Source organism: Scyliorhinus canicula, chromosome 9 (genome assembly GCF_902713615.1).
Source record: "Scyliorhinus canicula chromosome 9, sScyCan1.1, whole genome shotgun sequence".
Taxonomy (NCBI): domain Eukaryota; kingdom Metazoa; phylum Chordata; class Chondrichthyes; order Carcharhiniformes; family Scyliorhinidae; genus Scyliorhinus; species Scyliorhinus canicula.
In genome coordinates, this window is record NC_052154.1 from 157,647,692 (window position 1) to 157,674,149 (window position 26,458).

General features: G+C 48.4%; 1 protein-coding gene across 6 annotated transcripts in view; it reads right to left on the bottom strand.

Annotated features, from left to right (window-relative positions):
* LOC119971823 (deformed epidermal autoregulatory factor 1 homolog) overlaps nucleotides 1-26,458 on the bottom strand; it is a 126,123-nt gene that overhangs the window by 23,698 nt on the left and 75,967 nt on the right. For all 6 annotated transcript variants that reach the window (XR_005461920.1, XR_005461921.1, XM_038808016.1 and 3 more), the window contains 4 exons: nucleotides 19,055-19,207; nucleotides 18,739-18,885; nucleotides 18,216-18,469; nucleotides 9,789-9,866 (listed from right to left, as the gene is read on the bottom strand). Coding sequence is in view for 4 of the 6 variants with exons in the window: in XM_038808016.1 (XP_038663944.1) it covers nucleotides 9,789-9,866; nucleotides 18,216-18,469; nucleotides 18,739-18,885; nucleotides 19,055-19,207 (632 nt within the window). In the remaining 2 variants the exon portion in view is untranslated. The remainder of the gene's footprint in view (nucleotides 1-9,788; nucleotides 9,867-18,215; nucleotides 18,470-18,738; nucleotides 18,886-19,054; nucleotides 19,208-26,458) is intronic.

Sequence of the window (26,458 nt, forward strand, 5' to 3'; positions counted from 1 at the left end):
GGAAAAACATACTGGACCTCATCTTCACCAACCTGCCTGGCACAGATGTATCTGTCCTTGCGAGTATTGGTAGGAGTGACCATGGCACGGTTCTCGTGGAGACAAAGTCCCGTCTTTGCATTGAGGGTACCCTCTATCGTGTTGTGTGGCACTGCCATCATACTAAATGGGATAGATTCAGAACAGATCTAGCAACTCAAGACCAGGCATCAATGAGCCATCGCTATGGGCCATCAGTAGCAGCAGAATTATGCTCAGTCACAAACTAACCTCATGACCCGGCATACCCCCCATTTTACCATCACCACCAAGCCAAGAGATCAAGCCTGGTTCAATGAAGAGTGCAGGAGAGCAGGCCTGGAGCAGCACCAGGCGTACCAAATATTGAGGTGTCAACCTGGTGAAGCTACAACACAGGACTACTTTCATGGCAAACAACATAAGCAGGAAGTGACAGACAGAGCTAAGTGATCCCACAACCAATGGGTCAGATCTAAGCTCTACAGTCCTGCCACATCCAGTCATGAATCGTAATGGACAACTGAACAACTCACTAGAGGAGGAGGAGGCTCCACAAATAACCCCATCCTCAATGATGGAGGAGCCCAGCACATCGGTGAAAAAGACAAGGCTGAAGCATTTGTAATAATCTTCAGCCAAAAGTGGCGAGTTAATGTCCCATCTCGGTCTCCTCCAGAGGTCCCCAGAATCACAGATGCCAATGTTTAGCACAGGGCTAAATCGCTGGCTTTGAAAGCAGACCAAGGCAGGCCAGCAGCATGGTTCAATTCCTGTACCAGCCTCCCCGAACAAGCGCCGGAATGTGGCGACTAGGGGCTTTTCACAGTAACTTCATTTGAAGCCTACTTGTGACAATAAGTGATTTTCATTTCATTTCAATTCACTTCACCCCATGTGATATCAAGAAACGTCTGAAAGCACTGGATACTGCAAAGACCCTAGTAATATTCCAACAATAGTAATGAAGGCTTGTGTTCCAGAATTGCCCCTCCATTAGCTAAGCTGTTCTAGTACACCTAAAACCCTGGCATCTACCCAGCAATGTCCTGTACACAAAAAGCAGGACAAATCCAACTCAGTCCGTTACCACCCCATCAGTGTCAATGCCGCCTCAATCATCAGTAAAGTGATGGAAGGGGTCATCAACATGGCTATCAAGCGGCACTTACTTAGCAATAACCTGCTCATTTATGCTCAGTTTGGGTTCCGCAAGCGTTAGTCAGCTCCCGACCTCATTACAGCCTTGTTTGAAACATGGACAGAGGGGAGGTGAGAGTGACCCTTGACATCAAGGCAGCATTTGACCGAGTATGACATCAAGGAGCCCTAGCAAAACTGGAGTCAATGGGAATCAAGGGAAAACTCTCCACTCGTTGGACTCATACTGGCACAAAGGAAGATGATTATTGGAGGTCACTCATCTCAGTCCCAGGACATCACTGCAGGAGTTCCTCAGGGTAGTGTCCTAGGCCTAACCATCTTCAGCTGCTTCATCAATGACCTCCTTCCAACATAAGGTCAGACGTGGGGATGTTCACTGATGACTGCACAATGTCAGCACCATTTGTGACTCCTCAGACACAGAAGCAGTCCATATGCAAATGCGGCAAGACCTGGACAATATCCAGGCTTGGGCTGACAAGTGGCAAGTAACATTCGTGCCACACAAGTGCCATGCAATGACCATCCCCTACAAGAGAGAATCGAACCACCGCCTTTTGACATTCATTGGCATTACTATCACTGAACCCCCACTCTCAACATCCTGGGGGTTGCCATTGACCGTAACCTGAACTGGACTAGTGATATAAAGGTCATAGTCTAGGAATCCTGCAGCAAGTAACTCATCTCCTGTCTCGCCAAAACCTGTCCACCATCTACAAGGCACAAGACAAGAGTGTGATGGAATACTCTCATCTTGACTGGGTGAGTGCAGCTCCAACAACACACAAGAAGCTCAACACCATCCAGGACAAAGCAGCCCGCTTGAAGGACACCCCTTCCACAGTCACTCCCTCCACCACTGACACACAGTAGCAGCAGTGTGCATCATCTACAAGATGCACTGCAGGAACTCACCAAGGTTCCTTCGGCAGCACCTTCCAAATCCAAGACCTGTACCAACTAGAAGGACAAGGACAGCAGATAAATGGAAACACCACCACATGGAAGTTCCCCTCCAAGCCACTCACAATCCTGCATTGGAAATATACAGCTATTTTTTTACTGCCACTGGGTCAAATTCCTGGAACTCCCTTCCTAGTAGCACAATGGATGTACCTACACCACATGGACTGTCGCAGTTCAAGAGGAAGCTCAACTCCACCTACTCAAGGCTGAAGGTTGTGTTGCCTACCTGGTGCTCGGGTTCGGATATTTCATCTGGGCTGCAGAGGAGCTTGGAGTGGGAGGGTAAAGGTCCAGTTGTCGTAGTCCACGTAGGTACCAACGACATAGGTAGAACACGGACAGAGGTTCGTCTAAGGGAGTATAAAAGCTTGGAGCTAAAATAAAAAGCAGAACTAAGAAGGTAATAATCTCTGCATTACTACCTGAGCCATGAGCTAACTGGCATAGGGTCAATATGTTTAAGGAGGTAAATATGTGGCTCAAAGAATAATGCAGGAGAAATGGATTTGAATTCATGGAACATTGGCACCAGTTTTAGGGAAGATGAGACCTATTCCATTGAGATGGTATTCATTTGAATATGCTGGAACCATGATAAAGTAAAACTGAGTCAACATGGCTTTGTGAAGGGGAGGTCATGTCTGACAAATCTGTTAGAGTTCTTTGAGGAGGTAACAAGGATGTTGGACAAATGAGAAACAATGGACATGATCTAGAACATAGAACATAGAACAGTACAGCACAGAACAGGCCCTTCGGCCCTCAATGTTGTGCCGAGCTTTGTCCAAAACCAAGATCAAGCTATCCCACTCCCTGTCATTCTGGTGTGCTCCATGTGCCTATCCAATAACCGCTTGAAAGTTTCTAAATTGTCCAACTCCACTTTCACAGCAGGCAGTCCATTCCACACTCTAACACTCTCTGAGTAAAGAAAAATCTATTTAGATTTCCCGAAGGCCTTTGACAAGGTGCCGCATAAGAGGTTGTTAAATAAGTTAAGAGCCAATGGTGTTAAGGGTAAGATACTGGCATGGATAGAGGATTGGCTGACTGGCAGAAGGCTGAGAATAGGGATAAAGGGGCCTTTTTCAGGATGGCAGCTGGTGACTAGTGGTATGCCTCAGGGTTCGGTGCTGGGACCACAACTTTTCACAGTATACATTAACGATCTGGAAGAAGGAACAAAAGGCACTGTTGCTGAGTTTGCAGATGATATAAAGATATGCAGAGGGACAGTAGTATTGAGGAAGTAGGTGGACAGGCTAGGAGAGTAGTAGGCAAAGAAGTGGCAGATGGAATACAATGTGAAATGTGTCAGCTTATACACTTTGGAAGGAAGAATGGAGGCACAGACTATTTTCTAAATGGGGAAATGGTTAGGAAATCAGAAGCACAAAGGAACTTAGGAGTCCTTGGTCAAGATCCTCTGAAGGTTAACGTGCAGGTTCAGTCGGCAGTTAGGAAGGCAAATACAATGTTAGCATTCATGCCTTGAGGGCTAGAATACAAGAGCAGGGATGTACTTCTGAGGGTTGTACAAGCCTCTGGTGAGATCTCATTTGGAGTATTGTGAACAGTTTTTGTGAACAGTATCTAAGGAAGGATGTGCTGGCCTTGGAAAAGGTCCAGAGGAAGTTCACAAGATTGATCCCTGAAATTAAGAGCTTGTCATATGAGGAGTGGTTGAGGACTCTGGGTCTGTACTGGTTGGAGTTCAGAAGAATGAGGGGCGATCTTATTGAAACTTACAGGATACTGCGAGGCCTGGGTAGAGTGGAGAGGATATTTCCATTAGTAGGAAAAACTAGAACCAAAGGGCACAACCTCAGACTAAAGGGACGATCCTATAAAACAGAGATGAGGAGGAATTTCTTCAGCCAGAGGATGGTGAATCTGTTGACCTCTTTGCCGCAGAAGGCTGTGGAGGCCAAATCATTGAGTGTCTTTAAGACAGAGATAGATAGGTTCATGATTAATAAGGAGATCAGGGTTATGGGGAGAAGGCAGGAGAATGGGGATGAGAAGAATATCAGCCATGATTGAATGGCAGAGCAGACTCGATGGGCCAAGTGGCCTAATTCTGCTCCTATGTCTTATGGTCTCATTAGGGATGGGCAACAAATGTTGGCCTTGCAAGCGAAGCCCGCATCCCACAAAAATGAATTTTAGCAAAGGTAGCATAAAAGAGAATCCAAAATTTTCTACAGGCATATAAATAGTAAAAAGGTGTTAAGAGGAGGAGTGGGACTGATTAAGGACCAAAAAGAGGATCTTGTGCATGGTGTAGAGGGCATGAATGAGGTACTAAATGAGTACTTTGCATCTGTCTTTACCAAGGGAGATGCTGCCCAAGTCACACTGAAAGAAGAGGTTGAGAGACTAGATGGGCTACAATTTGATAAAGAAGGGGCATTGGAAAGGCTGGCTGTACTTAATGTTGATAAGTCACCAAGACCGGTTTAGATTCATCCTAGAATGCTCAGGGAAGTGAGGGAGGGAATTGCAGAGGCACTGGCATAACCTTGCAAACTTCAGTTATATGGAGAGATTGGAGAAGTTGGAACTGTTCTCCTTCGAATTTAGGAGCGATGAAACTAAATAGGGAAAATCTGTTCCTATTAGCAGAAGTGTCGAGGACCCGAAGATATAAAGTGATTGGTTAAAAACAATCGTTACATGAAGAACACCGTTTTTATGCAGCAAGTGGTTAGAGTCGGGAATGCACTCTGTGGAGGAGGCAGATTCAACTGCAGCTTTCATAAAGGTGTTGAATAATTATTGATGCCCAGTGATGTTAATGTAATTTTGCAGCAATTCCTCGTGATGGTAGTGCAAATTCCCCACTATTCCCAGTTCTATTAATGCAAATTCCGTACTATTCCCAGTGATATTAATACAAATTCCCCACTATTCCTGGCGATGCTAATGTAATTTCTTTGATGTTTCTGGTGATGTTAATGTGATTTTCTGCTATTCCCAATCATGTTAGTGTGATTTTCCTCCTAGTTCCAGTGATATTAATGCAAATTCCCCAGAATTCCTGGTGATGTTGATGTAATTTTCCCACTGTCTTCTATGATATTAATACAATTTCCTTGTTATTCCCAGTGATAGAACATAGAACATAGAACGATACAGCGCAGTACAGGCCCTTCGGCCCTCGATGTTGCACCGACATGGAAAAAAAAACTAAAGGCCATCTAACCTACACTATGCCCTTATCATCCATATGCTTATCCAATAAATTTTTAAATGCCCTCAATGTTGGCGAGTTCACTACTGTTGCAGGTAGGGCATTCCACGGCCTCACCACTCTTTGCGTAAAAAACCCACCTCTGACCTCTGTCCTATATCTATTACCCCTCAATTTAAGGCTATGTCCCCTCGTGCTAGCCACCTCCATCCGCGGGAGAAGGCTCTCGCTGTCCACCCTATCTAACCCTCTGATCATTTTGTATGCCTCTATTAAGTCACCTCTTAACCTTCTTCTCTCTAACGAAAACAACCTCAAGTCCATCAGCCGTTCCTCATAAGATTTTCCCTCCATACCAGGCAACATCCTGGTAAATCTCCTCTGCACCCGTTCCAAAGCTTCCACGTCCTTCCTATAATGAGGCGACCAGAACTGTACGCAATACTCCAAATGCGGCCGTACCAGAGTTTGGTACAGCTGCATCATGACCTCATGGCTCCGGAACTCAATCCCTCTACCAATAAAGGCCAACACACCATAGGCCTTCTTCACAACCCTATCAACCTGGGTGGCAACTTTCAGGGATCTATGTACATGGACACCGAGATCCCTCTGCTCATCCACACTACCAAGAATTTTACCATTAGCCAAATATTCCGCATTCCTGTTATTCTTTCCAAAGTGAATCACCTCACACTTCTCCACATTAAACTCCATTTGCCACCTCTCAGCCCAGCTCTGCCGCTTATCTATGTCCCTCTGTAACCTGCAACATCCTTCCGCACTGTCTACAACTCCACCGACTTTAGTGTCGTCTGCAAATTTACTCACCCATCCTTCTGCGCCCTCCTCTAGGTCATTTATAAAAATGACAAACAGCAACGGCCCCAGAACAGATCCTTGTGGTACGCCACTCGTAACTGAACTCCATTCTGAACATTTCCCATCAACTACCACTCTCTGTCTTCTTTCAACTAGCCAATTTCTGATCCACATCTCTAAATCACCCTCAATCCCCAGCCTCCGTATTTTCTGCAATAGCCGACCGTGGGGAACCTTATCAAACGCTTTACTGAAATCCATATACACCACATCAACTGCTCTACCCTCGTCTACCTGTTCAGTCACCTTCTCAAAGAACTCGATAAGGTTTGTGAGGCACGACCTACCCTTCACAAAACCATGCTGACTATCCCTAATCATATTATTCCTATCTAGATGATTATAAATCGTATCTTTTATAATCCTCTCCAAGACTTTACCCACCACAGACGTTAGGCTCACCGGCCTATAGTTACCGGGGTTATCTCTACTCCCCTTCTTGAACAAAGGGACCACATTTGCTATCCTCCAGTCCTCTGGCACTATTCCTGTAGCCAATGATGACCTAAAAATCAAAGCCAAAGGCTCAGCAATCTCTTCCCTGGCTTCCCAGAGAATCCTAGGATAAATCCCATCCGGCCCCGGGGACTTATCTATTTTCACCTTGTCCAGAATTGCCAACACTTCTTCCCTACGCACCTCAATGCCATCTATTCTAATAGCCTGGGTCTCAGCATTCTCCTCCACAATATTATCTTTTTCTTGAGTGAATACTGACGAAAAGTATTCATTTAGTATCTCGCTTATCTCCTCAGCCTCCACACACAACTTCCCACCACTGTCCTTGACTGGCCCTACTCTTACCCTAGTCATTCTTTTATTCCTGACATACCTATAGAAAGCTTTTGGGTTTTCCTTGATCCTACCTGCCAAAGACTTCTCATGTCCCCTCCTTGCTCGTCTCAGCTCTCTCTTTAGATCCTTCCTCGCTTCCTTGTAACTATCAAGCGCCCCAACTGAAACTTCACGCCTCATCTTCACATAGGCCTCCTTCTTCCTCTTAACAAGAGATTCCACTTCTTTGGTAAACCACGGTTCCCTCGCTCGACCCCTTCCTCCCTGCCTGACTGGTACGTACTTATCAAGAACATGCAATAGCTGTTCCTTGAACAAGCTCCACATATCCAGTGTGCCCAACCCTTGCAGCCTACTTCTCCAACCAACACATCCTAAGTCATGTCTAATGGCATCATAATTGCCCTTCCCCCAGCTATAACTCTTGCTCTGCGGGGTATACTTATCCCTTTCCATCACTAACGTAAAGGTCACCGAATTGTGGTCACTGTCTCCGAAGTGTTCACCTACCTCCAGATCTAACACCTGGCCTGGTTCATTACCCAAAACCAAATCCAAAGTGGCCTCACCTCTTGTTGGCCTGTCAACATATTGTGTCAGAAAACCCTCCTGCACACATTGTACAAAGAACGACCCATCCAATGTACTCGAACTATATCTTTTCCAGTCAATATTAGGAAAGTTAAAGTCTCCCATAACAACTACCCTGTTACTTTCGCTCTTTTCCAGAATCATCTTCGCCATCCTTTCCTCTACATCTCTAGAACTATTAGGTGGCCTATAGAAAACTCCCAAAAGGGTGACCTCTCCTTTCCTGTTTCTAACCTCAGCCCATACTACCTCGGAAGAAGAGTCCCCATCTTGCATCCTTTCTACCACCGTAATACTGTCCTTGACTAGCAGCGCCACACCTCCCCCTCTTTTGCCCCCTTCTCTGACCTTACTAAAGCACCTAAACCCCGGAACCTGCAACAACCATTCCTGTCCCTGCTCTATCCATGTCTCTGAAATGGCCACAACATCGAAGTCCCAGGTACCAACCCATGCTGCCAGTTCCCCTACCTTATTTCGTATACTCCTGGCATTGAAATAGACACACTTCAAACCACAGACCTGAACACTGCCGCCCTCCTGCGAAGTCAAAACTGTGCTCCTGACCTCTCTACTCTCAATCTCTCGCACCCCAAAACTACAATCCAGGTTCCCATGCCCCTGCTGAATTAGTTTAAACCCCCCCAAAGAGTACTAACAAATCTCCCCCCCAGGATATTCGTGCCCCTCAGGTTCAGATGTAGACCATCCTGTCTATAGAGGTCCCACCTTCCCCAGAAAGAGCCCCAGTTATCCAGAAATCTGAATCCCTCCCGCCTGCACCATCCCTGTAGCCACGTGTTTAATTGCTCTCTCTCCCTATTCCTCATCTCACTATCACGTGGCACGGGCAACAACCCAGAGATAACAACTCTGTTTGTTCTCGCTCTGAGCTTCCATCCTAGCTCCCTAAAGGCCTGCCTGACATCCTTGTCCCCTTTCCTACCTATGTCGTTAGTGCCAATGTGGACTACGACTTGGGGCTGCTCCCCCTCCCCCTTAAGGACCCGGAAAACACGATCCGAGACATCACGTACCCTTGCACCTGGGAGGCAACATACCAAACGTGAGTCTCTCTCGCTCCCACAAAATCTCCTATCTGTGCCCCTGACTATTGAGTCCCCAATTACTAATGTTCTACTCCTTTCCCCCCTTCCCTTCTGAGCAACAGGGACAGACTCCGTGCCAGAGGCCCGTACCCCATGGCTTACCCCTGGTAAGTCGTCCCCCCCACAAGTATCCAAAACGGTATACTTGTTACTCAGGGGAACGACCGCAGGGGGTCCCTGCACTGACTGCTTCTTCCCAGTCCCTCTTACAGTTACCCATCTATCTCCAGTCTTTGGTGTAACTACTTCCCTGAAGCTGTTAATGTGATTTTCCTCCTAGTTCCAGTGATATTAATGCAAATTCCCCAGAATTCTTGGTGATGTTGATGTAATTTTCCCACTGTCTTCTATGATATTAATACAATTTCCTTGTTATTCCCAGTGATGTTAATGTGATTTTCCTGCTATCCCCCAGTGATTGATGAAGTCAAAAATTAAAGTAAGTAACATTTCTTTTTGAAAACAGGAAATCTCTGTTCGATTTTGCCCCTCCTATTTGTTCAGTTACATCCAGACACTCATCACTCAGATAATCACATAATCCATGTGCAAACAGCTGATTAGAAATGAGCAAATAATCGACGTTTGCAGAAAGCTGCAGAGCTTCTTAAATAGGCGAGTAAGGGGCAAGTACGGAGAAGTATGAGGCAAATACTTATGGAACTGCCCAACATAGTCAGCATGGCCAATACAATGTACGTTTGTACGCCTTTCTAATTGATGCATGTGATGATGCAAAATATTCAACGATATTCGGCCAATTTAGGCAGCATTTCGGGATCAGCAGGTGTAGGTGGTCATCACTGTCATTGCAATAAAACATCAAGTTAAAAATTATGTACAAAAAAGACACTTCTCCAGCAGCTTTCAAAATTTCAAGATGTCACAACACACTTTACAGCCAATGGCATGGTGTTTTTTTGAAGTGTAGTCACTCTTGTATGGCAGGATATGATCCCAGTGGCAGCACCATGACGAGACGTTTCTGCAGCCATGAGCTCCATCCCATTGTTCCTGTCAGGCAGCAGTAAGTGAGGAAAAGGTGAGCTAATTCTCCACTCACTCACCTTGATGATGATCTCAGTTTTCCCATCCACATCCTCAGTTGAATGGAATGGCATCTGGCTCTGGTACTGGTGCAGGCTCTACGTTTCACATAAAACAGACTGTCAGTGGTCTGCACTTCATCCTCGCTTAATGTCAACTGTATAAAACCTAAAACTTTGAACCAAACCTTTGAAACATGGTTTTAAACATCCCTCATTAATTTCACCGCCTCGCTATCTTCACCCTCACATTAACCTGGAGACATGGGGACTGATAACCCATCCCTCCAATCACTTTAGTGTAAATGTACAAAACAGAAGGTTAAAAGTTTGGGCTTATTTTGTCCCACAAAAATCACTGATGGGAGGCAACTTTCCCTATTGATTTCTGTCATTATTTAGCCCACCAGAAAGCAAGAGCAGGCCAGAGAGGAGTGTCTAAAGGTTTATCAAGAGGAGAGGTGGTAGAGGGAAATGATGGAGAAATTAAGGCCGGCAAAGGTGAAAGCTTTGTCACTGAATAGACAATGGAGGATGGGGAAGCAGAGGAGGTCAGGGTAGGAGATGCAGGAGGATTTTATATCTGAACACTTGAGCACCATCAGCCATTGTAGAGTGGTGAGGGGCAGCAAGTTGGTGAATGGACCTTAGGGACAATCGGATGCTGGGACCTATACTGGGTGCTTTGGAGGTTGCAGAGGATGGTGGCAGGGAAGCCAAAGAAGTGTACAGCAACAACTTGTATTTATCTACTGCCTTTAGCGTAATGAAACGTCTCACTAATGTGGCAGGGGGATGAGAACCAGATTAGGAAGTTAGAGGTCAGTAAAGAGGCAGCAACTAAAGCCAGTAAGGTACTAGATAATAAACTTATTGTGACTAAGGGGAAGAGTAGACGGGGAAGAGTAGACAGGGAAGAGATGATGAACCCAAAGGAACAGGTGGTCTGAGGTGCATTTGTTTTAATGCGAGAAGTGTAGCAGGTAAGGCAGATGAACTTAGGGCTTGGATTAGTACCTGGGAATATGATGTTATCATAGAATTTACAGTGCAGAAGGAAGCCATTCGGCCCATCGAGTCTGCACCAGCTCTTGGAAAGAGCACCCTACCCAAGGTCAACACCTCCACCCTATCCCCATAACCCAGGAACCCCACCCAACACTAAGGGCAATTTTGGACGCTAAGGGCAATTTATCATGGCCAATCCACCTAACCTGCACATCTTTGGACTGTGGGAGGAAACCGGAGCACCCGGAGGAAACCCACGCACACACGGGGAGGATGTGCAGACTCCGCACAGACAGTGACCCAAGCCGGAATCGAACCTGGGACCCTGGAGCTGTGAAGCATTTGTACTATCCACAATGCTATTGTGCTGCCCACTGAGACTTGGTTGAGGGAAGAGCAAGATTGGCAACTAAATATCCCAGGGTATAGATGCTTCAGGAGGGACAGAGAGGGAGGTAAAAGGGGTGGAGCAGTTGCATTACTAGTCAGAGATGATATCACAGCTGTGATTAAGGAGGGCACTATGGAGGATTCGAGCACTGAGGCAATATGGGTAGAGCTAAGAAATAGCAAGGGTGCAGTAACATTGTTGGGACTTTAGTACAGGCCTCTCAAAAGCGAGAGTGGAGTAGAGGTACAAATATGTAGACAGATTATAGAAAAATGTAGGAGCAATAGGGTGGTCGTGATGGGCGATTTTAACTTCCCCAACATTGAATGGGACTCATGTAGTGTTGGAGGCATAGATGGAGCAGGATTTGTAAGGAGCATCCAGGAGAGTTTTTAGAGCAGCATGTAAATAGTCCAACTCAGGAAGGGGCCATACTGGACCTGGTATTGGGGAATGATCCCGGCCAGGTGGTTGAAGTTTCAGTCGGTGGTTACTTTGGGAATAGCGATCACAATTCCGTAAGTTTTAGAATACTCATGGACAAAGACGAGAGTGGTCCTAAAGGAAGAGTGCTAAATTGGGAAAGGCCAAGTATAACAAAATTCGGCCGGAGCTAGGGAATGTGGATTGGGAGCAGCTATTTAAGGGTAAATCCACATTTGAAATGTGGGAGACTTTTAAGGAAAGGTTGTTTCGAGTGCAGGACAGACATGTCCCTGTGAAAATGAGGAATAGAAATGGCAAGATTAGGGAACCATGGATGACAGGTGGAATTGTGAGACTAGCTAAGATGAAAAAAGAAGCATAAAATAAGATTGGCGACTTAAAACTGATGAAGCTTTGGAGGAATATTGGGAAAATAGGACAAATCGCAAACGTACAATAAAGAGGGCTAAAAAGGGTCATGAAATATCTTTGGCTAACAGGGTTTAGGAAAATCCCAACGCCTTTTATTCGTATATAAGGAGCAAGAGGGTAGCTAGAGAAAGGATTGGCTCACTCAAAGACAAAAGAGGGAATTTATGCGTGGAGTCAGAGGAAATGGGTGAGATTCTTAATGAGTACTTTGCATCGGTATTCACCAAGGAGAGGGACATGACGGATGTTGAGGCTAGGGATGGATGTTTAAATACTCTAGGTCAAGTCGGCATAAGGAAGAGGGAAGTTTTCGGTATTCTAAAAGGCATTAGGGTGGACAAGTCCCCACGTCCGGATGGGATCTATCCCAGGTTACTAAGGGAAGCGAGGGACGAAATAGCTGGGGCCTTAAAAGATATCTTTGCAGCATCCTTGAGCACGGGTGAGGTCCCGGAGGACTGGAGAATTGCTAATGTTGTCCCTTTGTTTAAGAAGGGTAGCAGGGATAATCCAGGGAATTATAGACCTGTGAGCTTGATGTCAGTGGTAGGCAAACTGTTGGAGAAGATACTGAGGGATAGGATCTATTCACCTTTGGAAGAAAATAGACTTATCGGTGATAGGCTGCATGGTTTTGTGCAGGGAAGATCATGTCTTACAAACCTAATAGAATTCTTTGAGGAAGTGACAAAGTTAATTGATGAGGGAAGGGCTGTAGATGTCATATGCATGGACTTCAGTAAGGTGTTTGATAAAGTTTCCCATGGCAGGTTGATGGAAAAAGTGAAGTCGCATGGGGTTCAGGGTGTACTACCTAGATGGATAAAGAACTGGCTGGGCAACAGGAGACAGAGAGTAGTGGTGGAAGGGAGTGTCTCAAAATGGAGAAAGGTGACTAGTGGTGTTCCACAGGGATCCGTGCTCGGACCACTGTTGTTTGTGATATACATAAATGATCTGGACGAAGGTATAGGTGGTCTGATTAGCAAGTTTGCAGTTGATACTAAGATTGGTGGAGTTGCAGATAGCGAGGGGGACTGTCAGAGAAAACAACAAAATATAGATAGATTGGAGAGTTGGGCAGAGAAATGGCAGATGGAGTTCAATCCAGGCAAATGCGAGGTGATGCATTTTGGAAGATCCAATTCAAGAGCGGACTATACGGTCAATGGAAGAGTCCTGGGGAAAACTGATGTACAGAGAGATCTGGGAGTTCAGGTCCATTGTACCCTGAAGGTGGCAATGCAGGTCGATAGAGTGGTCAAGAAGGCATACGGCATGCTTGCCTTCATCGGACGGGGTATTGAGTACAAGAGTTGGCAGGTCATGTTACAGTTGTATAGGACTTGGTTAGGCCACATTTGGAATACTGCGTGCAGTTCTGGTCGCCACATTACCAGAAGGATGTGGATGCTTTAGAGAGGGTGTAGAGGAGGTTCACCAGGATGTTGCCTGGTATGGAGGGTGTTAGATATGAAGAAAGGTTGAGTAGATTAGGATTGTTTTCGTTGGAAAGGCGGAGGCTGAGGGGGGACCTGATTGAGGTCTACAAAATTGTGAGAGGTATGGACAGGGTGGATAGCAACAAGCTTTTTCCAAGAATGGGGGTGTCAATTACAAGGGGTCACGATTTCAAGGTGAGAGGGGGAAAGTTTAAGGGAGATGTGCGTGAAAAGTTTTGTACGCAGAGGGTGGTGGGTGCCTGGAACGCTTTGCCAGCGGAGGTGGTAGAGGCGGGCACGATAGCATCATTTAAGATGCATCTAGACAGATATATAAATGGGCGGGAAACAGAGGGAAGTAGATCCTTGGAAAATAGGCGACAGGTTTAGATAAAGGATCTGGATCGGCGCAGGCTGGGAGGGCCGAAGGGCTTATTCCTGTGCTATAATTTTCTTTGTTCTTTGTACGACTTAAGATGTAGGAGCAGAAATAAACCATTCGGCCATCGAGTCTGCTCTGTCATTAAATGAGATCATGACTGATTTGATATAATCCTCAACTCACTTTCCCGCCTTATCCCCATAACCCTTGATCCCCTTACTGATTAAAAATCTGTCTATCTCAGCCTTGAACATAGTTGACGACCCAGCCTCTATAGCTCTCAGCGGTAAAGAATTCCAGATTCACTACCCTCTTGAGAGAAGAAATTCCTCCTCATCTCTGTCTTAAATAGGCAACACCTTACTCTGAGATAATACTCGCTGGTTTAACTCACTGGGCTAAATCATTGGGTTTTAAAGCAGACCAAGCAGGCCAGCAGAACGGTTCGATTCCCGTACCGGCCTCCCCGGACAGGCGCCGGAATGTAGCAACTAGGGGCTTTTCGCAGTAACTTCATTGAAGCCTACTCGTGACAATAAGCGATTTTCATTTTTCATTTCATTTCATACACTCTCCCACAAGAGGAAACATCCTCTAAGTATCTATCCTGTCAAGCCTCCCGAGAATCCTATATATCTCAATAATGTTGCTTCTCCTAAACTCCAATGAATACAGGCACAGCTGACTTAACCTCTCCCCGTAAGAAAATCCCTCCATGCGCGGGATCAATCTCGTAAACCTTCTCTTGACTGCCTCCTATACCAGTCTATCTTTCCTTAGATAAGGGGACCAAAACTGTTCACAGGACTTTATAAAACAAAGTATGACACAGCCACACAGGAGTTGAGGTCAGGTGAAAAGTTAAGTTTTCAGGCGTGTTTTAAAGGAGGAAAGTTTATAATCAGTAAGGGAATCAAGGATTATGGGGATAAGGCAAGAAAGTGGGTTGAGGATTACATCAGATCAGCCATGATCTCATTGAATGGCAGAGCAGACTCGATGGGCTGAGTGGCCTACTTATGCTCCTACGTCTTATAGTCTTAAAGTGAGGTAGAGAGGTGGAAGGAGGAAATTCCAGATCTCACCAGAAGGTACAGCATCAATGACGGAACAATTTGAATCAGGGATGCACAAGAGGCCACAGTTAGGGGAGTACAAATATCTCATAGGATTGTGGGGCTGGAGAAGATTACAGAGATATGGAGGGGCAATGCCTTGAAAAGATTTGAAAACACGGAAGTAAATTTTAAGATCAGAGACCAGTATGGATTAACGAGCGCGGAGGCAAGAGGGAATGGAACTTCCTGTAAGACATGGGGCGGATTCTCCCACCCGGCCGGGGGGGGGGGGGGGGGGGGGGGGGGGGGGGGGGGTCAGAGAATCCCGCTCCTGGAGAGCAGAGATTTCAATTTATAGAAAACAGGATGTGGGACACCAACAAGGATTGTGTTGGACCAATCAAACCAAAAGTTAACAAGGTATGAATGAAGGTTTCAGAAACTCATGAGGCGTGGTTTTCCCATCCAGTTGCTCCCTGTGTCAATCCTGTTGCGCCAGGTGCACAGCAGGAGAGGCCCAAAATGGGTTTTGTGTCGAGCCAATAACAATGCACCCGACTCGCCACCACAGCGCGATCTGGATCACATCATTTGGCTCATTTAAATATGCACAGCCCGTTCGACGCCCTATTCTCCCGGTAGTTACCAGCCACACCAGCAAGACCTCAGTCCGGCACGGCTTAGTACAGGTCTCCACTAACGTAAACCAGACGTGATGGTCACGTTGGAGGGCTTGAAGGTCATTGGAGCCCTGGGTGGTCAAGTACAGGGCAGGGCAGTTCCCTGGCAGGGCCAACCTGGCACACTGGCAGTACCAACTTGGCAGTGTAGGGGTGTTGGGCCAGGACTGCCAGGGTGCCATGGGCAGTGCCTGTCTATCAGCTTGGCACTGCCAAGTGTTGTGCCGAGGTGCCAGGTTGACACTGCCAGGGTGCAAGGAGCACTGTCAAGTGGTGGGGCCTGAGGGGGCCATGGCATGAAAGGGGGGAGGTGAAAAGGGTGGGGGGTATGAAAGGTGGGGGTGTGAAGGGGAGACTGAAAGAGGGGAGCTCTCAGCCACCTCATGGTGGGGGGAAGGTGGGGGCGGGTATTGCCCTAGCCCACGAGGATGGATGGGTGTGGAGTGAGGCAGCCTCACGCCTAAGGGGTAATCGTGCAGATTTATAGTGATGGGGGAGGGAGTGGGGGGAGGAGAGGTTGCCCCTCTGGGGTAGAGAGCTGGTGGTGTTGCCCATGTCTGCGGGGTGTCATGATGTCTGTGGGTGGAGGGTTTGGGGGACCCTCAACTTCACTTTGAGACATGAGCACCCTTTAAAAATGGTGCCCTGATCTCCAAGGAGCCTGGTCTTGCCGGCAACTTTAGTTCCCAAATGTTACAGAGGTGGAATAAGTGCTCTTAGTAGTGGCAAGAATATGAAATCAAAAGCTCATCACAGCATCAAATGTGGCAGTAAGGTTGAGAATAGGCTGGCCTAATCTCAGGCTGTTACCAGGAAGAGGGTAGAGTCAGTAGCTAGGGAACAGATTTTGAAACGAAAACTGGAAACAATGGGCGCGATTCTCCGCCCCCCCACGCCGGGTGGGAGAATAGCTGGAGGGCCTCCCGACATTTTTCACGCCCTCCCGCTTTTCTCCCCCCCCCCACGCCACGAATCGCCGCTCGCCATTTTTTATGGCCATTTTTTATGGCGGGCGGCAGATGCCCATGTGGGGCATCTGGGGGCCCGATTGGCACAGCAGTACCACGGCTGTGCCAAGGGGGGCATAGGCCCACGATCGGTGGGCACCGATCGCGGGCCGTGCGTCCGTAACGGACGCACTCTTTTCCCTCCGCCGCCCCGCAAGATCAAGCCGCCATGTCTTGCGGTGCGGCTGAGGGAAAAGACGGCAACTGTGCATGCACGGGTTGGTGTTGTCCAACCTGCGCATGCGCGGCTGACGTAATCGGCCGCGTCAGCCGGCATGACGCTTGACGTGCGGCCTTGACGACCGTCGTCAAGGCCGCGCCGCTGTGACGCACAGGGCCGCGCTCCTAGCCCCGCCCGGGGGGGGAGAATCGGCCCCGGAAGTGGGCGTGAAGGCTGCCATGGGTCACGGCCTGTCCCACGGCAGCCTTTACGATTCTCCGCATTTGCGGAGAATCTCGCCCAATGGTTTTAATTGTTGCAATATTTAAATGGAAGAAATTTCTGCTCATCCAGTACTGTAAGTTGGATAAGCAGTCTGACAATTTACCAACAGTCGAGGTGCTAAGGAAAGTAGAGCTGGCTATTGTCAGCATTTTTGTGAAACGTATCATTGTGCTTTTGTATGATGTTGCCAAGCTGCAGCATATAGATGAGACATAGGGGAGGTCCAAAGATAGATCCTTGGGGGACACCAAAGATGCGGGAGCAAAAAGAGAAGCCATTACAAGATGTCATGTCTGGAATTGATGAGAAGGTGGTGAAGGATTTCAGCAGCAGGGGGAGAAAATAGGTGACAGGTTTAGATAAAGGATCTGGATCGGCGCAGGCTGGGAGGGCCGAAGGGCCTGTTCCTGTGCTATAATTTTCTTTGTTCTTTGTACGACTTAAGATGTAGGAGCAGAAATAAACCATTCGGCCATCGAGTCTGCTCTGTCATTAAATGAGATCATGACTGATTTGATATAATCCTCAACTCACTTTCCCGCCTTATCCCCATAACCTTTGATCCCCTTACTGATTAAAAATCTGTCTATCTCAGCCTTGATGGGGCAGAAGAAATGCTACAAAGCTGGAAACATCAGTCTTGGTGATGAATTGGATATGGTTTCAGGAGTGAACAGAACTCCGAGGTGATGCACTCCTTAAGAGAGCAGCCAGTGAGTGGGATGCAGCTGTGCACCGGAAAACACCAGAGCAGCTGGGGGGGTAGAGGCAGCAGAGTGCGGCAAGAGGGAGTGGGTCAGGGAGCGGAATATTGAGGAGCAGTTAAGATTCCCCACCCCCACCAAACCTGGGATTGCAGTAGTCATAGGTTGGATTGGGGTTGGAGTCCTAGCACCGGCCTCACCAAACAGGCGCCCGGAATGTGGCGACTAGGGGCTTTTTACGATAACTTCATTGAAGCCTACTTGTGACAATTAGTGATTATTGTTATTATTATTATTATTAGATTGAGGATTGGTGTCCCTGGTTGGTGCTGGATAGTCTACTCCCTCCAGGCTTCCACATCCCCTAGATTCTCCAGCCACATGGTGTTGTCCAATCCTCTGTGTTTACAGAGATTGTCCCAGCAGCTGTACCATGTACTTCACTTGCCATGAGGCAATGCTGACCCACTCACCCCTTTCCTCTCCCGATCGGCCTGGAGCTTCGCTTGTGCAATGGCGCCATCTTTTGAAGCGATGCTGGCTTGTTTTGCTTGCTCAATCAGTGTCTTCAGTTGCTGAGTTGTGGCCATCAATGAGTTGGCCATTTCTTCTAGGTACAGCCAGCTACGTTGCTCAGCTACCTCCAATCCATTCAAGGCTGTGGGTGAGATGGTTTTGGTCGGGGTGGAAGGAGTTGGCACTGCAAGGGCAGGGAGCGCGGTTAACACTGAAGAAAACAAAAGAAGAGGATGGTGATGGTTAAATTAAATCTCTCAGACACATCATTATCCAGAGATGTGAGGTGTCTACACGGTTTCAAACTGAGCGCAACAGTCTTATTGTACCCTGAGCCTCGTGACTCGTAGCAAACACTATTCAGTGTGGATGGAATCACAGAACCACTCAACAGGTCTGTGTCCATCCTGTACCCTTGCACAGCAACACCCAGCCCTTCTTTCACCTACCACATGTGCCCCCACCTTACTCATGACTCACCCTGTGTTCCCTCCTCAAACTCACTGATACTCTTTGATGTGTGAGTGTCTGGGCTGGCAGCTGCTCCCAGAGACGTTGGTGAGATAGACTGTGGAGATGATCGTGAGGGACCGGTTGTATTTGTTTCCACCTGTGTTTGTGGTCGTCCTGTGAAGAGATGAAACATCCTGATCACATGTTATAGACTAAGCTCACAACGGCAGTACAGACATCATGAATATTGTCTGTACAATGATAGAACTTGTTGTGCTTTACATCAAATCCAAAAAATGTCACCATCACTGTGAGACTGTATGTTACAAATCACTCTAGTTACCTTGAGCACCGTCATCGCCACAGACTTCAGGAACACCCAGGCCCGTACGGCCTCCCTGCCTGTGTGCCTCGTGCCCTTGTAGGGGATAAGGGGTTTTATTTGCTGCGTCCCACCACCAGTCTCGACAGGGCTGTGTCTGGTGAAGGCCGTCTTCTGCACAGAAAGAACAGAATGCATTGCCTGAGAATATGCTGTAACTCAATGTAAGCCCTCACATGTGTGTCGGAACAAAACACAAAATGCCTCTGGTAGCTGAAAATGAAGAAACAGGGTGAGTGTACTTCTGTCGGACTTGCTGTGCTTCGTTAGCGAGCCATTACTCCCAACTAACATTCAGCAGCTTTACCTTTTCTCAATCAAAAACAAAAGATTTTGGTTGCTGGAAATCTGAAATATAAACAGAAAATACTAGAAATATTGAAAAATTAAATGAAAATCGCTTATTGTCACAAGTAGGCTTCAAATGAAGTTACTGTGAAAAGTCCCTAGTCGTCCCGGCACCTGTTCGGGGAGGCTGTTAATATTCAGCATCTAGGGGAAGGAAAACACAGTTAATGGGCTGGACTCTCTGCAGCCTGACGCCTTAATCGCGGCCGGTGTCGGGGCGGAGAATCCAGTTTGACGCTGTAATCGGGCCCGCCGCCGGTCCGGCGATACTCTGGGCACCAAAAATCGGCGTCACCGTGGAGTACGCTGCGTCACCTTGGGGAACCCATTGCCAGAGGCCTGCTCAGCAAACATCCATTAGGACTGGCCGAGTTCCCGACGGCATGGAACTAACCACCTATTGCCGGTCGGGATGCTTGTGTGGTGGCTGTGGACTCAGTCCGCGCCCGCCAGGGGCGGGTGGATCGTAGACGGGGGGGGGGTGGGGGGGGGGGGGGGGCTTATAGGTAGCCGCCGATTAAAGGTGCAGGATTTGAGGCTCGGGTGCACGGCCAATCGGGGGGGGGGGGGGGGGGGGGGGGGTCTATTTTCCCAGTGTGGCTCCGCGATCCGAGTCCGCCATGGAGCATGGCGCGGCTGTTGGAGTTTACCGCCGTGCGCATGCGCGGCCTCTGACCCGGAAGTGTGGGGTCTGTATCTGCAGCGAAAGCTGCGAGATTCACTCCAGGTCCCTGCAAGCCCCCTGCATGGCTATGATTTCGTCTACCTTTTTTCAAGGAACTTCGGGAGTAAAACTCCACCGTATTTACTCCCATTTTGGGAGAATCCAGTCCCATGTTTCAAATGGGTAACTTTAAGAATTTACAAATTTTAAGTAAGCACAGAGGTAGGGGAGATGTAATGGACGTGCGTCGAAGAAAAATAAACATCTGTGATAGACTTGTGGCTGTGGCCCTCCACTGGTGTCCTAATGATAGTGTCCTTGCTGGTGCATGACAGTCAGAGACCATCAGGCTGGAGACCATGATTCAGGTTTATCCCCACCAAAGCTACACCGACTGAAAGTCTTGGTGGTGCAGGTCAAGATAAGGTTGGCCCTGGTAATGGAGGCCCTGGTGTGGTTGGCATCAACAATTTAGATTTTTATTAAGCTTTGTAAGAAAATCACACAATAAACAAATTTAAGACCACGAACAACAACTACCTTCCAACATAAAGGGGGTGATTCTACAATATGGAGCCCAAGTGTTTGTGCCGGCATCAACGCCGTCACGCTTCACGACAGCGCGAACCGTGCCCTGGTACGACTGATTCAGGCCCCCACAGGGGGCCAGCACGGCGCTGGAGTGGTTCACGCCCCTCCAGCCTCCTTTCCCGGCGCCAAATGGGCGCTGCGCCAACCCATGCATGCACAGTTGGGCCACGCCAGCCTGTGCATGCGCGGGGGACCTCTTCCGCCCGCCGGCCCCGACTCAACATGGAGTCGGTGTTCAGGGGCCGGCTGCGCCAGAAAGTAAGCCCGGTGGGGAGAGGCTGGCCCGCTGATCGGTGGGCCCCGATCGCGAGCCAGACCCCATCAGAGGCCCCCCCACGGTGATGGATCGTTTTTCCCTGCCCTACAGGCCGCCCTCCGGCCCTTCGCGCAGAGTTCCTGCCAGCAGCGACCAGGGGTGAACGCCACTGGCAAGACTCTGTCGTATCGGCGCGGCCGCTTGGCCCATCCGGGCAGAAGAATCGGCGGCTCCACCGATTCCAGCGGCCGGCGCCACGCCAAACGTGCCGGCGTAAATGGCGCCGATTCTCCGCACATCGGAGAATCATGCGCCGGCGTCGGGGTGTCGTGGCGTGGTTGCGGTGATTCTCCAGCTTAGCGCAGGGTTCGGAGAATCGCCCCCAAAAACAGAGAAGACTGGAAATATACAGGGCTTTCAGAGTCTGCAAGGAGACAACTTAGTATTTGAGCTCTGAGCTTCAAACATACAGACTCACACAATGATAGAGAACAGGAGGCCATTCAGCCTAAAGTGCCAACACCAGCTTTTCGAAAGAGCTGGTCAAAAAGTCTCACATCCCTTTGCTTTCATGGGGGTTTAAGTGGGGATATGAGAAAAAATATTTTTGCCCAGAGAGTGGTGACGGTCTGGAATGCACTTCATGGAGGGTGGTAGAGGCAGGTTGCCTCACATTGTTTAAAAAGTATGTGGATGATCACATGGCACGTCATAGCATTCAAGGTCAAGCGCTAGCAAAAGGGATTAGGTAGGTAGGTCAGATGTTTTTTATGTGTTGGTGCATACTCAATGGGCCAAAGGGTCTTTTCTGCACTCTATTTTCTGTGATTCCGTATGTAACTTGAGGATTAAGTTAGGGCGGCACGGTGGCACAGTGGTTAGCACTGCCTCACGGCACCGAGGACCCGTATTTGATCCTGGCCCCGGGACACTGTCTGTGTGGAGTTTGCACATTCACCCCGTGTGTATGTTGGTCTCACCCCCTGCAACCCAAAGATATGCAGCCCCTTAATTGAAAAAAAAAAGAATTGGGCACTTTAAATTTAAATTAAAAAAGACTTGAAGATTCAGTCTATCAGTTCTTATGGAGACAGCAAAGCCTCACAGCCAACATATCCAAATTAACAACTTTTTGGCATGTGCATCCTTTTGTGATAAAATATTACAAATCATTTTAATTAACGTTAGATTATATCTAAGATCCAGTGGGTTCTGCGGACACCTTTATAGAAAATTGTTCAACCAGTATAATTGCAGTCATTGAGTGACTGAGCACCCAAAGTTCATTAATGTTCCTGTTGCGGAGAAGCTCAGAGGCGACATATTCAGGGGTCTGTGAAATTGTCTTCCAATATCAAGAATTATTAATTCAATCTGCTTTGATTTTAGCTCTGTGCCAAACACTAAGCAGTCTTAATACAGTTAAATGCACTTAACGTAGTCTTTAAAAAAAAAATTCTCAGAACATAGAGTTTCTTTACTCTTGTACCAGCACCCTTTTGTCATTTAGTCTCTCCTGCTCTTCACCAATTCCCCTTTGTTCTTCCCACCAACCACCACCCCTTCTTTCCCTTTTCTATGGTTCTGGGCTAACTTAAAAGCTGTTCATCTCAAATGTTTTCCAGTTCTGATGAAAGGTCATTGGCCTGACATGTCAAGCTATTTCGCTTTTCACAGAAGCTGGCTGCTCAGTTGAGCATTTTAGACGTTTTCCACTTTTATTTCAGAATTTCCGCTCTCTGCCATATTTTCCTTCAGGGGTCAAAATCTTTAAATTCTCATCTGACAGCACTGGGGGATACCCTCACCGTCTGGATTGCAGTGGTTCAAGAAGGAAGCCAAGGCCAAGTGCAGTCTTTACGTGGTTTTCTTTGGTTCTAGGGATGTGGGCACCACTGGCGTGGTGAGCATTTATTGTCCATCCCAAGCTGCCCTTGAGAAGATGGTGGTGAGCTTTCTTCTTGAACCGCTGCAATCCAGGCGGTGAAGGTACACCCCAGTGCTTTCAGACAAGTGTTTAAGGATTTTGGCCCATGAAGGAAACAGCTACTAGATTTAGGCAAGGCTGACTTCAATGGCATGAGATGGAGACTGTTCATGGTAAACTGGGCAAATCTGCTAATGGGTAAAACAGAAGATCAAGTGAGTGGTGTTCAAAGAATTTAATATGACACAGAACAAATTTATATCCAAGAAGGGCTAGAGCTTTATTTGTCAAAGGAAGATAGCTAAAGAGGTAAGAACCAAAAGAACATTTAATGAAAGAGCTTACAAAAATGTGATATGTGGCACAGATTCTGGTGACTGGGAGAGATACAAAGAAAGGCAAACGGTGACAAAACCATTAGAATGAGCTATAAAAAGAAACAAAATCAACAAAAAATGTTTGCGATCATGTTAAGAAATAGAAGAGGTTGATCAGGAGCAATATAGACAACAACTGATAATGAAAGGCTAAATGGGCTTCTGTACCATATGCTTGCTGTGTTTCTATTGTTGTGGGGGCATAGGAACTAGGAGGAGTAGGCCATTTGGCCTGTCGAACATGCTCCGCCATTCAAACAGATCTTGACTGATCATCTACCTCTTACAACATTTTTCCCCACTATCCACATATCCCTTGATGTCATTAGTATGTAGAAATCTATCGATATTTGTTGTGAACATGTGGAAGGATTGAGCTTCCAGTCTTCTTGGATAGAGAATTCAAAAATTCACCATCCTCTGAGTGAAGAAATCCTTCCTCATCTCAGTCTTAAATGCGCTGCCCCTTATTCTGAAACGGTGTCTTCTGGTTCTAGACCTTTTTTGGCCTAGGACACATTCTAACCAACCGGCCATCCTTCGGGACCTCTGCCGGCCAGCCAACGTTTGCGGCCCAAGCCGGCCGACCTTCGTGACCCACGTGCCCAAACTTTGCGACTGACTTTTTTGAGTACCTTTAATGTGACAGATGAGCTTGCTTTCTCCTCACAATGTCACTTACTTTGTCATTCAATGTTACATTTCTGCAAAGGGCTTCAGCTGATAATTTTAGTTCTCTCTGAATCCTTTGAAAAAATCAAGAGGTTTGTCCTCGAATTCGTCGTGCTTTGTCTTCAAATGCTTCTGAAGTTTTGAGGCTTTAATCTTTCATTTGCCAGTAATTCCGTTCAAAAAACGCACATGAACTTTGCATCCTGATCTGCATTTGACACAATTAGCAAAGTCATACCTCAAGAAATCATCTTCATTCTGCTTTGTTTCCGATTTCAGCTTCTTCTTAATGGCTTGATCATCAGAGGCCCTGGAGCTCACACCAGCACTGCTTTGTCCTGCCATGGAGTCGCTTGAGAAGCTCTCTCCAGCAGATTTGGTTGGGAGATCCTGGTTTGTTTGGGTTTCTGGCCCTCTCTTGCTTATTACAGACTGATCCATCTTCAGTTTTTCGCACATTCCAGTTGCTTGATTGCGGGCAGCTGCAAAATGAAGGAATCTCTCTTCCATGACTTTGCGGCCAAATCACGAATCATGTGACGTCAGTGTACGTGCTGGGCGTGCGACCTGCTCACACTCACCACTTCTGGTGGGAAGACTGCTGTTTTTAAAAAGAAATTTGGCCCTGGGACAACCCGCTGGCGTCAGGAGGAAATGGTACTGGGACAGCGCGCTAACGTCAGGAAGCGGCGGTACTGGGGCAGTGTGCTAACGTCAGGATGAGGTGGTACTGGGGCAGTGTGCTAACGTCAGGAGGATACGGTACTGGGACAGCGTGCTAACGTCAGGATGAGGTGGTACTGGGGCAGTGTGCTAACGTCAGGAGGATACGGTACTGGGACAGCGTGCTAACGTCAGGATGAGGTGGTACTGGGACAGCGTGCTAACGTCAGGAGGAGACGGTACTGCGGCAGCGTGCTAACGTCAGGAAGCGGCGGTACTGGGACAGCGTGCTGACGTCAGGATGAGGTGGTACTGGGGCAGTGTGCTAACGTCAGGAGGAGACGGTACTGCGGCAGCGTGCTAACGTCAGGAAGCGGCGGTACTGGGACAGCGTGCTGACGTCAGGATGAGGTGGTACTGGGGCAGTGTGCTAACGTCAGGAGGATACGGTACTGGGACAGCGTGCTAACGTCAGGATGAGGTGGTACTGGGACAGCGTGCTAACGTCAGGATGAGGTGGTACTGGAGCAGTGCGCTAACGTCAGGAAGCGGCGGTACTGGGGCAGCGTGCTAACGTCAGGAGGAGACGGTACTGGGGCAGTGCGCTAACGTCAGGAGGAGACGGTACTGGGGCAGTGCGCTAACGTCAGGATGCAGTGGTACTGGGGCAGCGTGCTGACGTCAGGATGAGGTGGTACTGGGACAGCGCGCTAACGTCAGGAGGAGACGGTACTGGGACAGCGCGCTAACGTCAGGAAGCGGCGGTACTGGGGCAGCGTGCTAACGTCAGGAGGAGACGGTACTGGGACAGCGTGCTGACGTCAGGACGAGACGGTACTGGGACAGCGCGCTGACGTCAGGATGAGGTGGTACTGGGACAGCGTGCTGACGTCAGGACGAGACGGTACTGGAACAGTGTGCTGGCGTCAGGAGGAGGCGGTACTGGGACAGCGTGCTGACGTCAGGATGAGACGGTACTGGGATAACGTGCTGGCGTCAGGAGGAGGCGGTACTGGGACAGCGTGCTAACGTTAGGAGGAGAGACGGTACTGGGATAGCGTGCTGACGTCAGGAGGAGACGGTACTGGGATAGCGTGCTGACGTCAGGAGGAGACGGTACTGGGACAGCCCGCTGACGTCAGGACGAGACGGTACTGGGATAGCGTGCTGACGTCAGGAGGAGACGGTACTGGGACAGCCCGCTGACGTCAGGACGAGACGGTACTGGGACAGCGTGCTGACGTCAGGAGGAGACGGTACTGGGACAGCGTGCTGACGTCAGGAGGAGACGGTACTGGGACAGCGAGCTGACGGCAGGACGAGACGGTACTGGGACAGCGTGCTGACGTCAGGAGGAGACGGTACTGGGACAGCGAGCTGACGTCAGGACGAGACGGTACTGGGACAGCGTGCTGACGTCAGGAGGAGACGGTACTGGGACAGCGTGCTGACGTCAGGAGGAGGCGGTACTGGGACACGTGCTAACGTCAGGATGAGGTGGTACTGGGGCAGTGCGCTAACGTCAGGAGGAGGCGGTACTGGGGCAGTGCGCTAACGTCAGGAGGAGGCGGTACTGGGACAACGTGCTAACGTCAGGATGAGGTGGTACTGGGACAACCCGCTGGCATCAGGAAGCGACGGTACTGGGACAGCATGCTAACGTCAGCAGGAGACGGTACTGGGACAGCGTGCTAACGTCAGGAGGGGACGGTACTGGGACAACCCGCTGACGTCAGGAGGAGGCGGTACTGGGACAGCGTGCTGACATCAGGACGAGACGGTACTGGGACAGCGTGCTAACGTCAGGAGGAGACAGTACTGGGACAGCGAGCTGACGTCAGGAGGAGACGGTACTGGGACAGCGTGC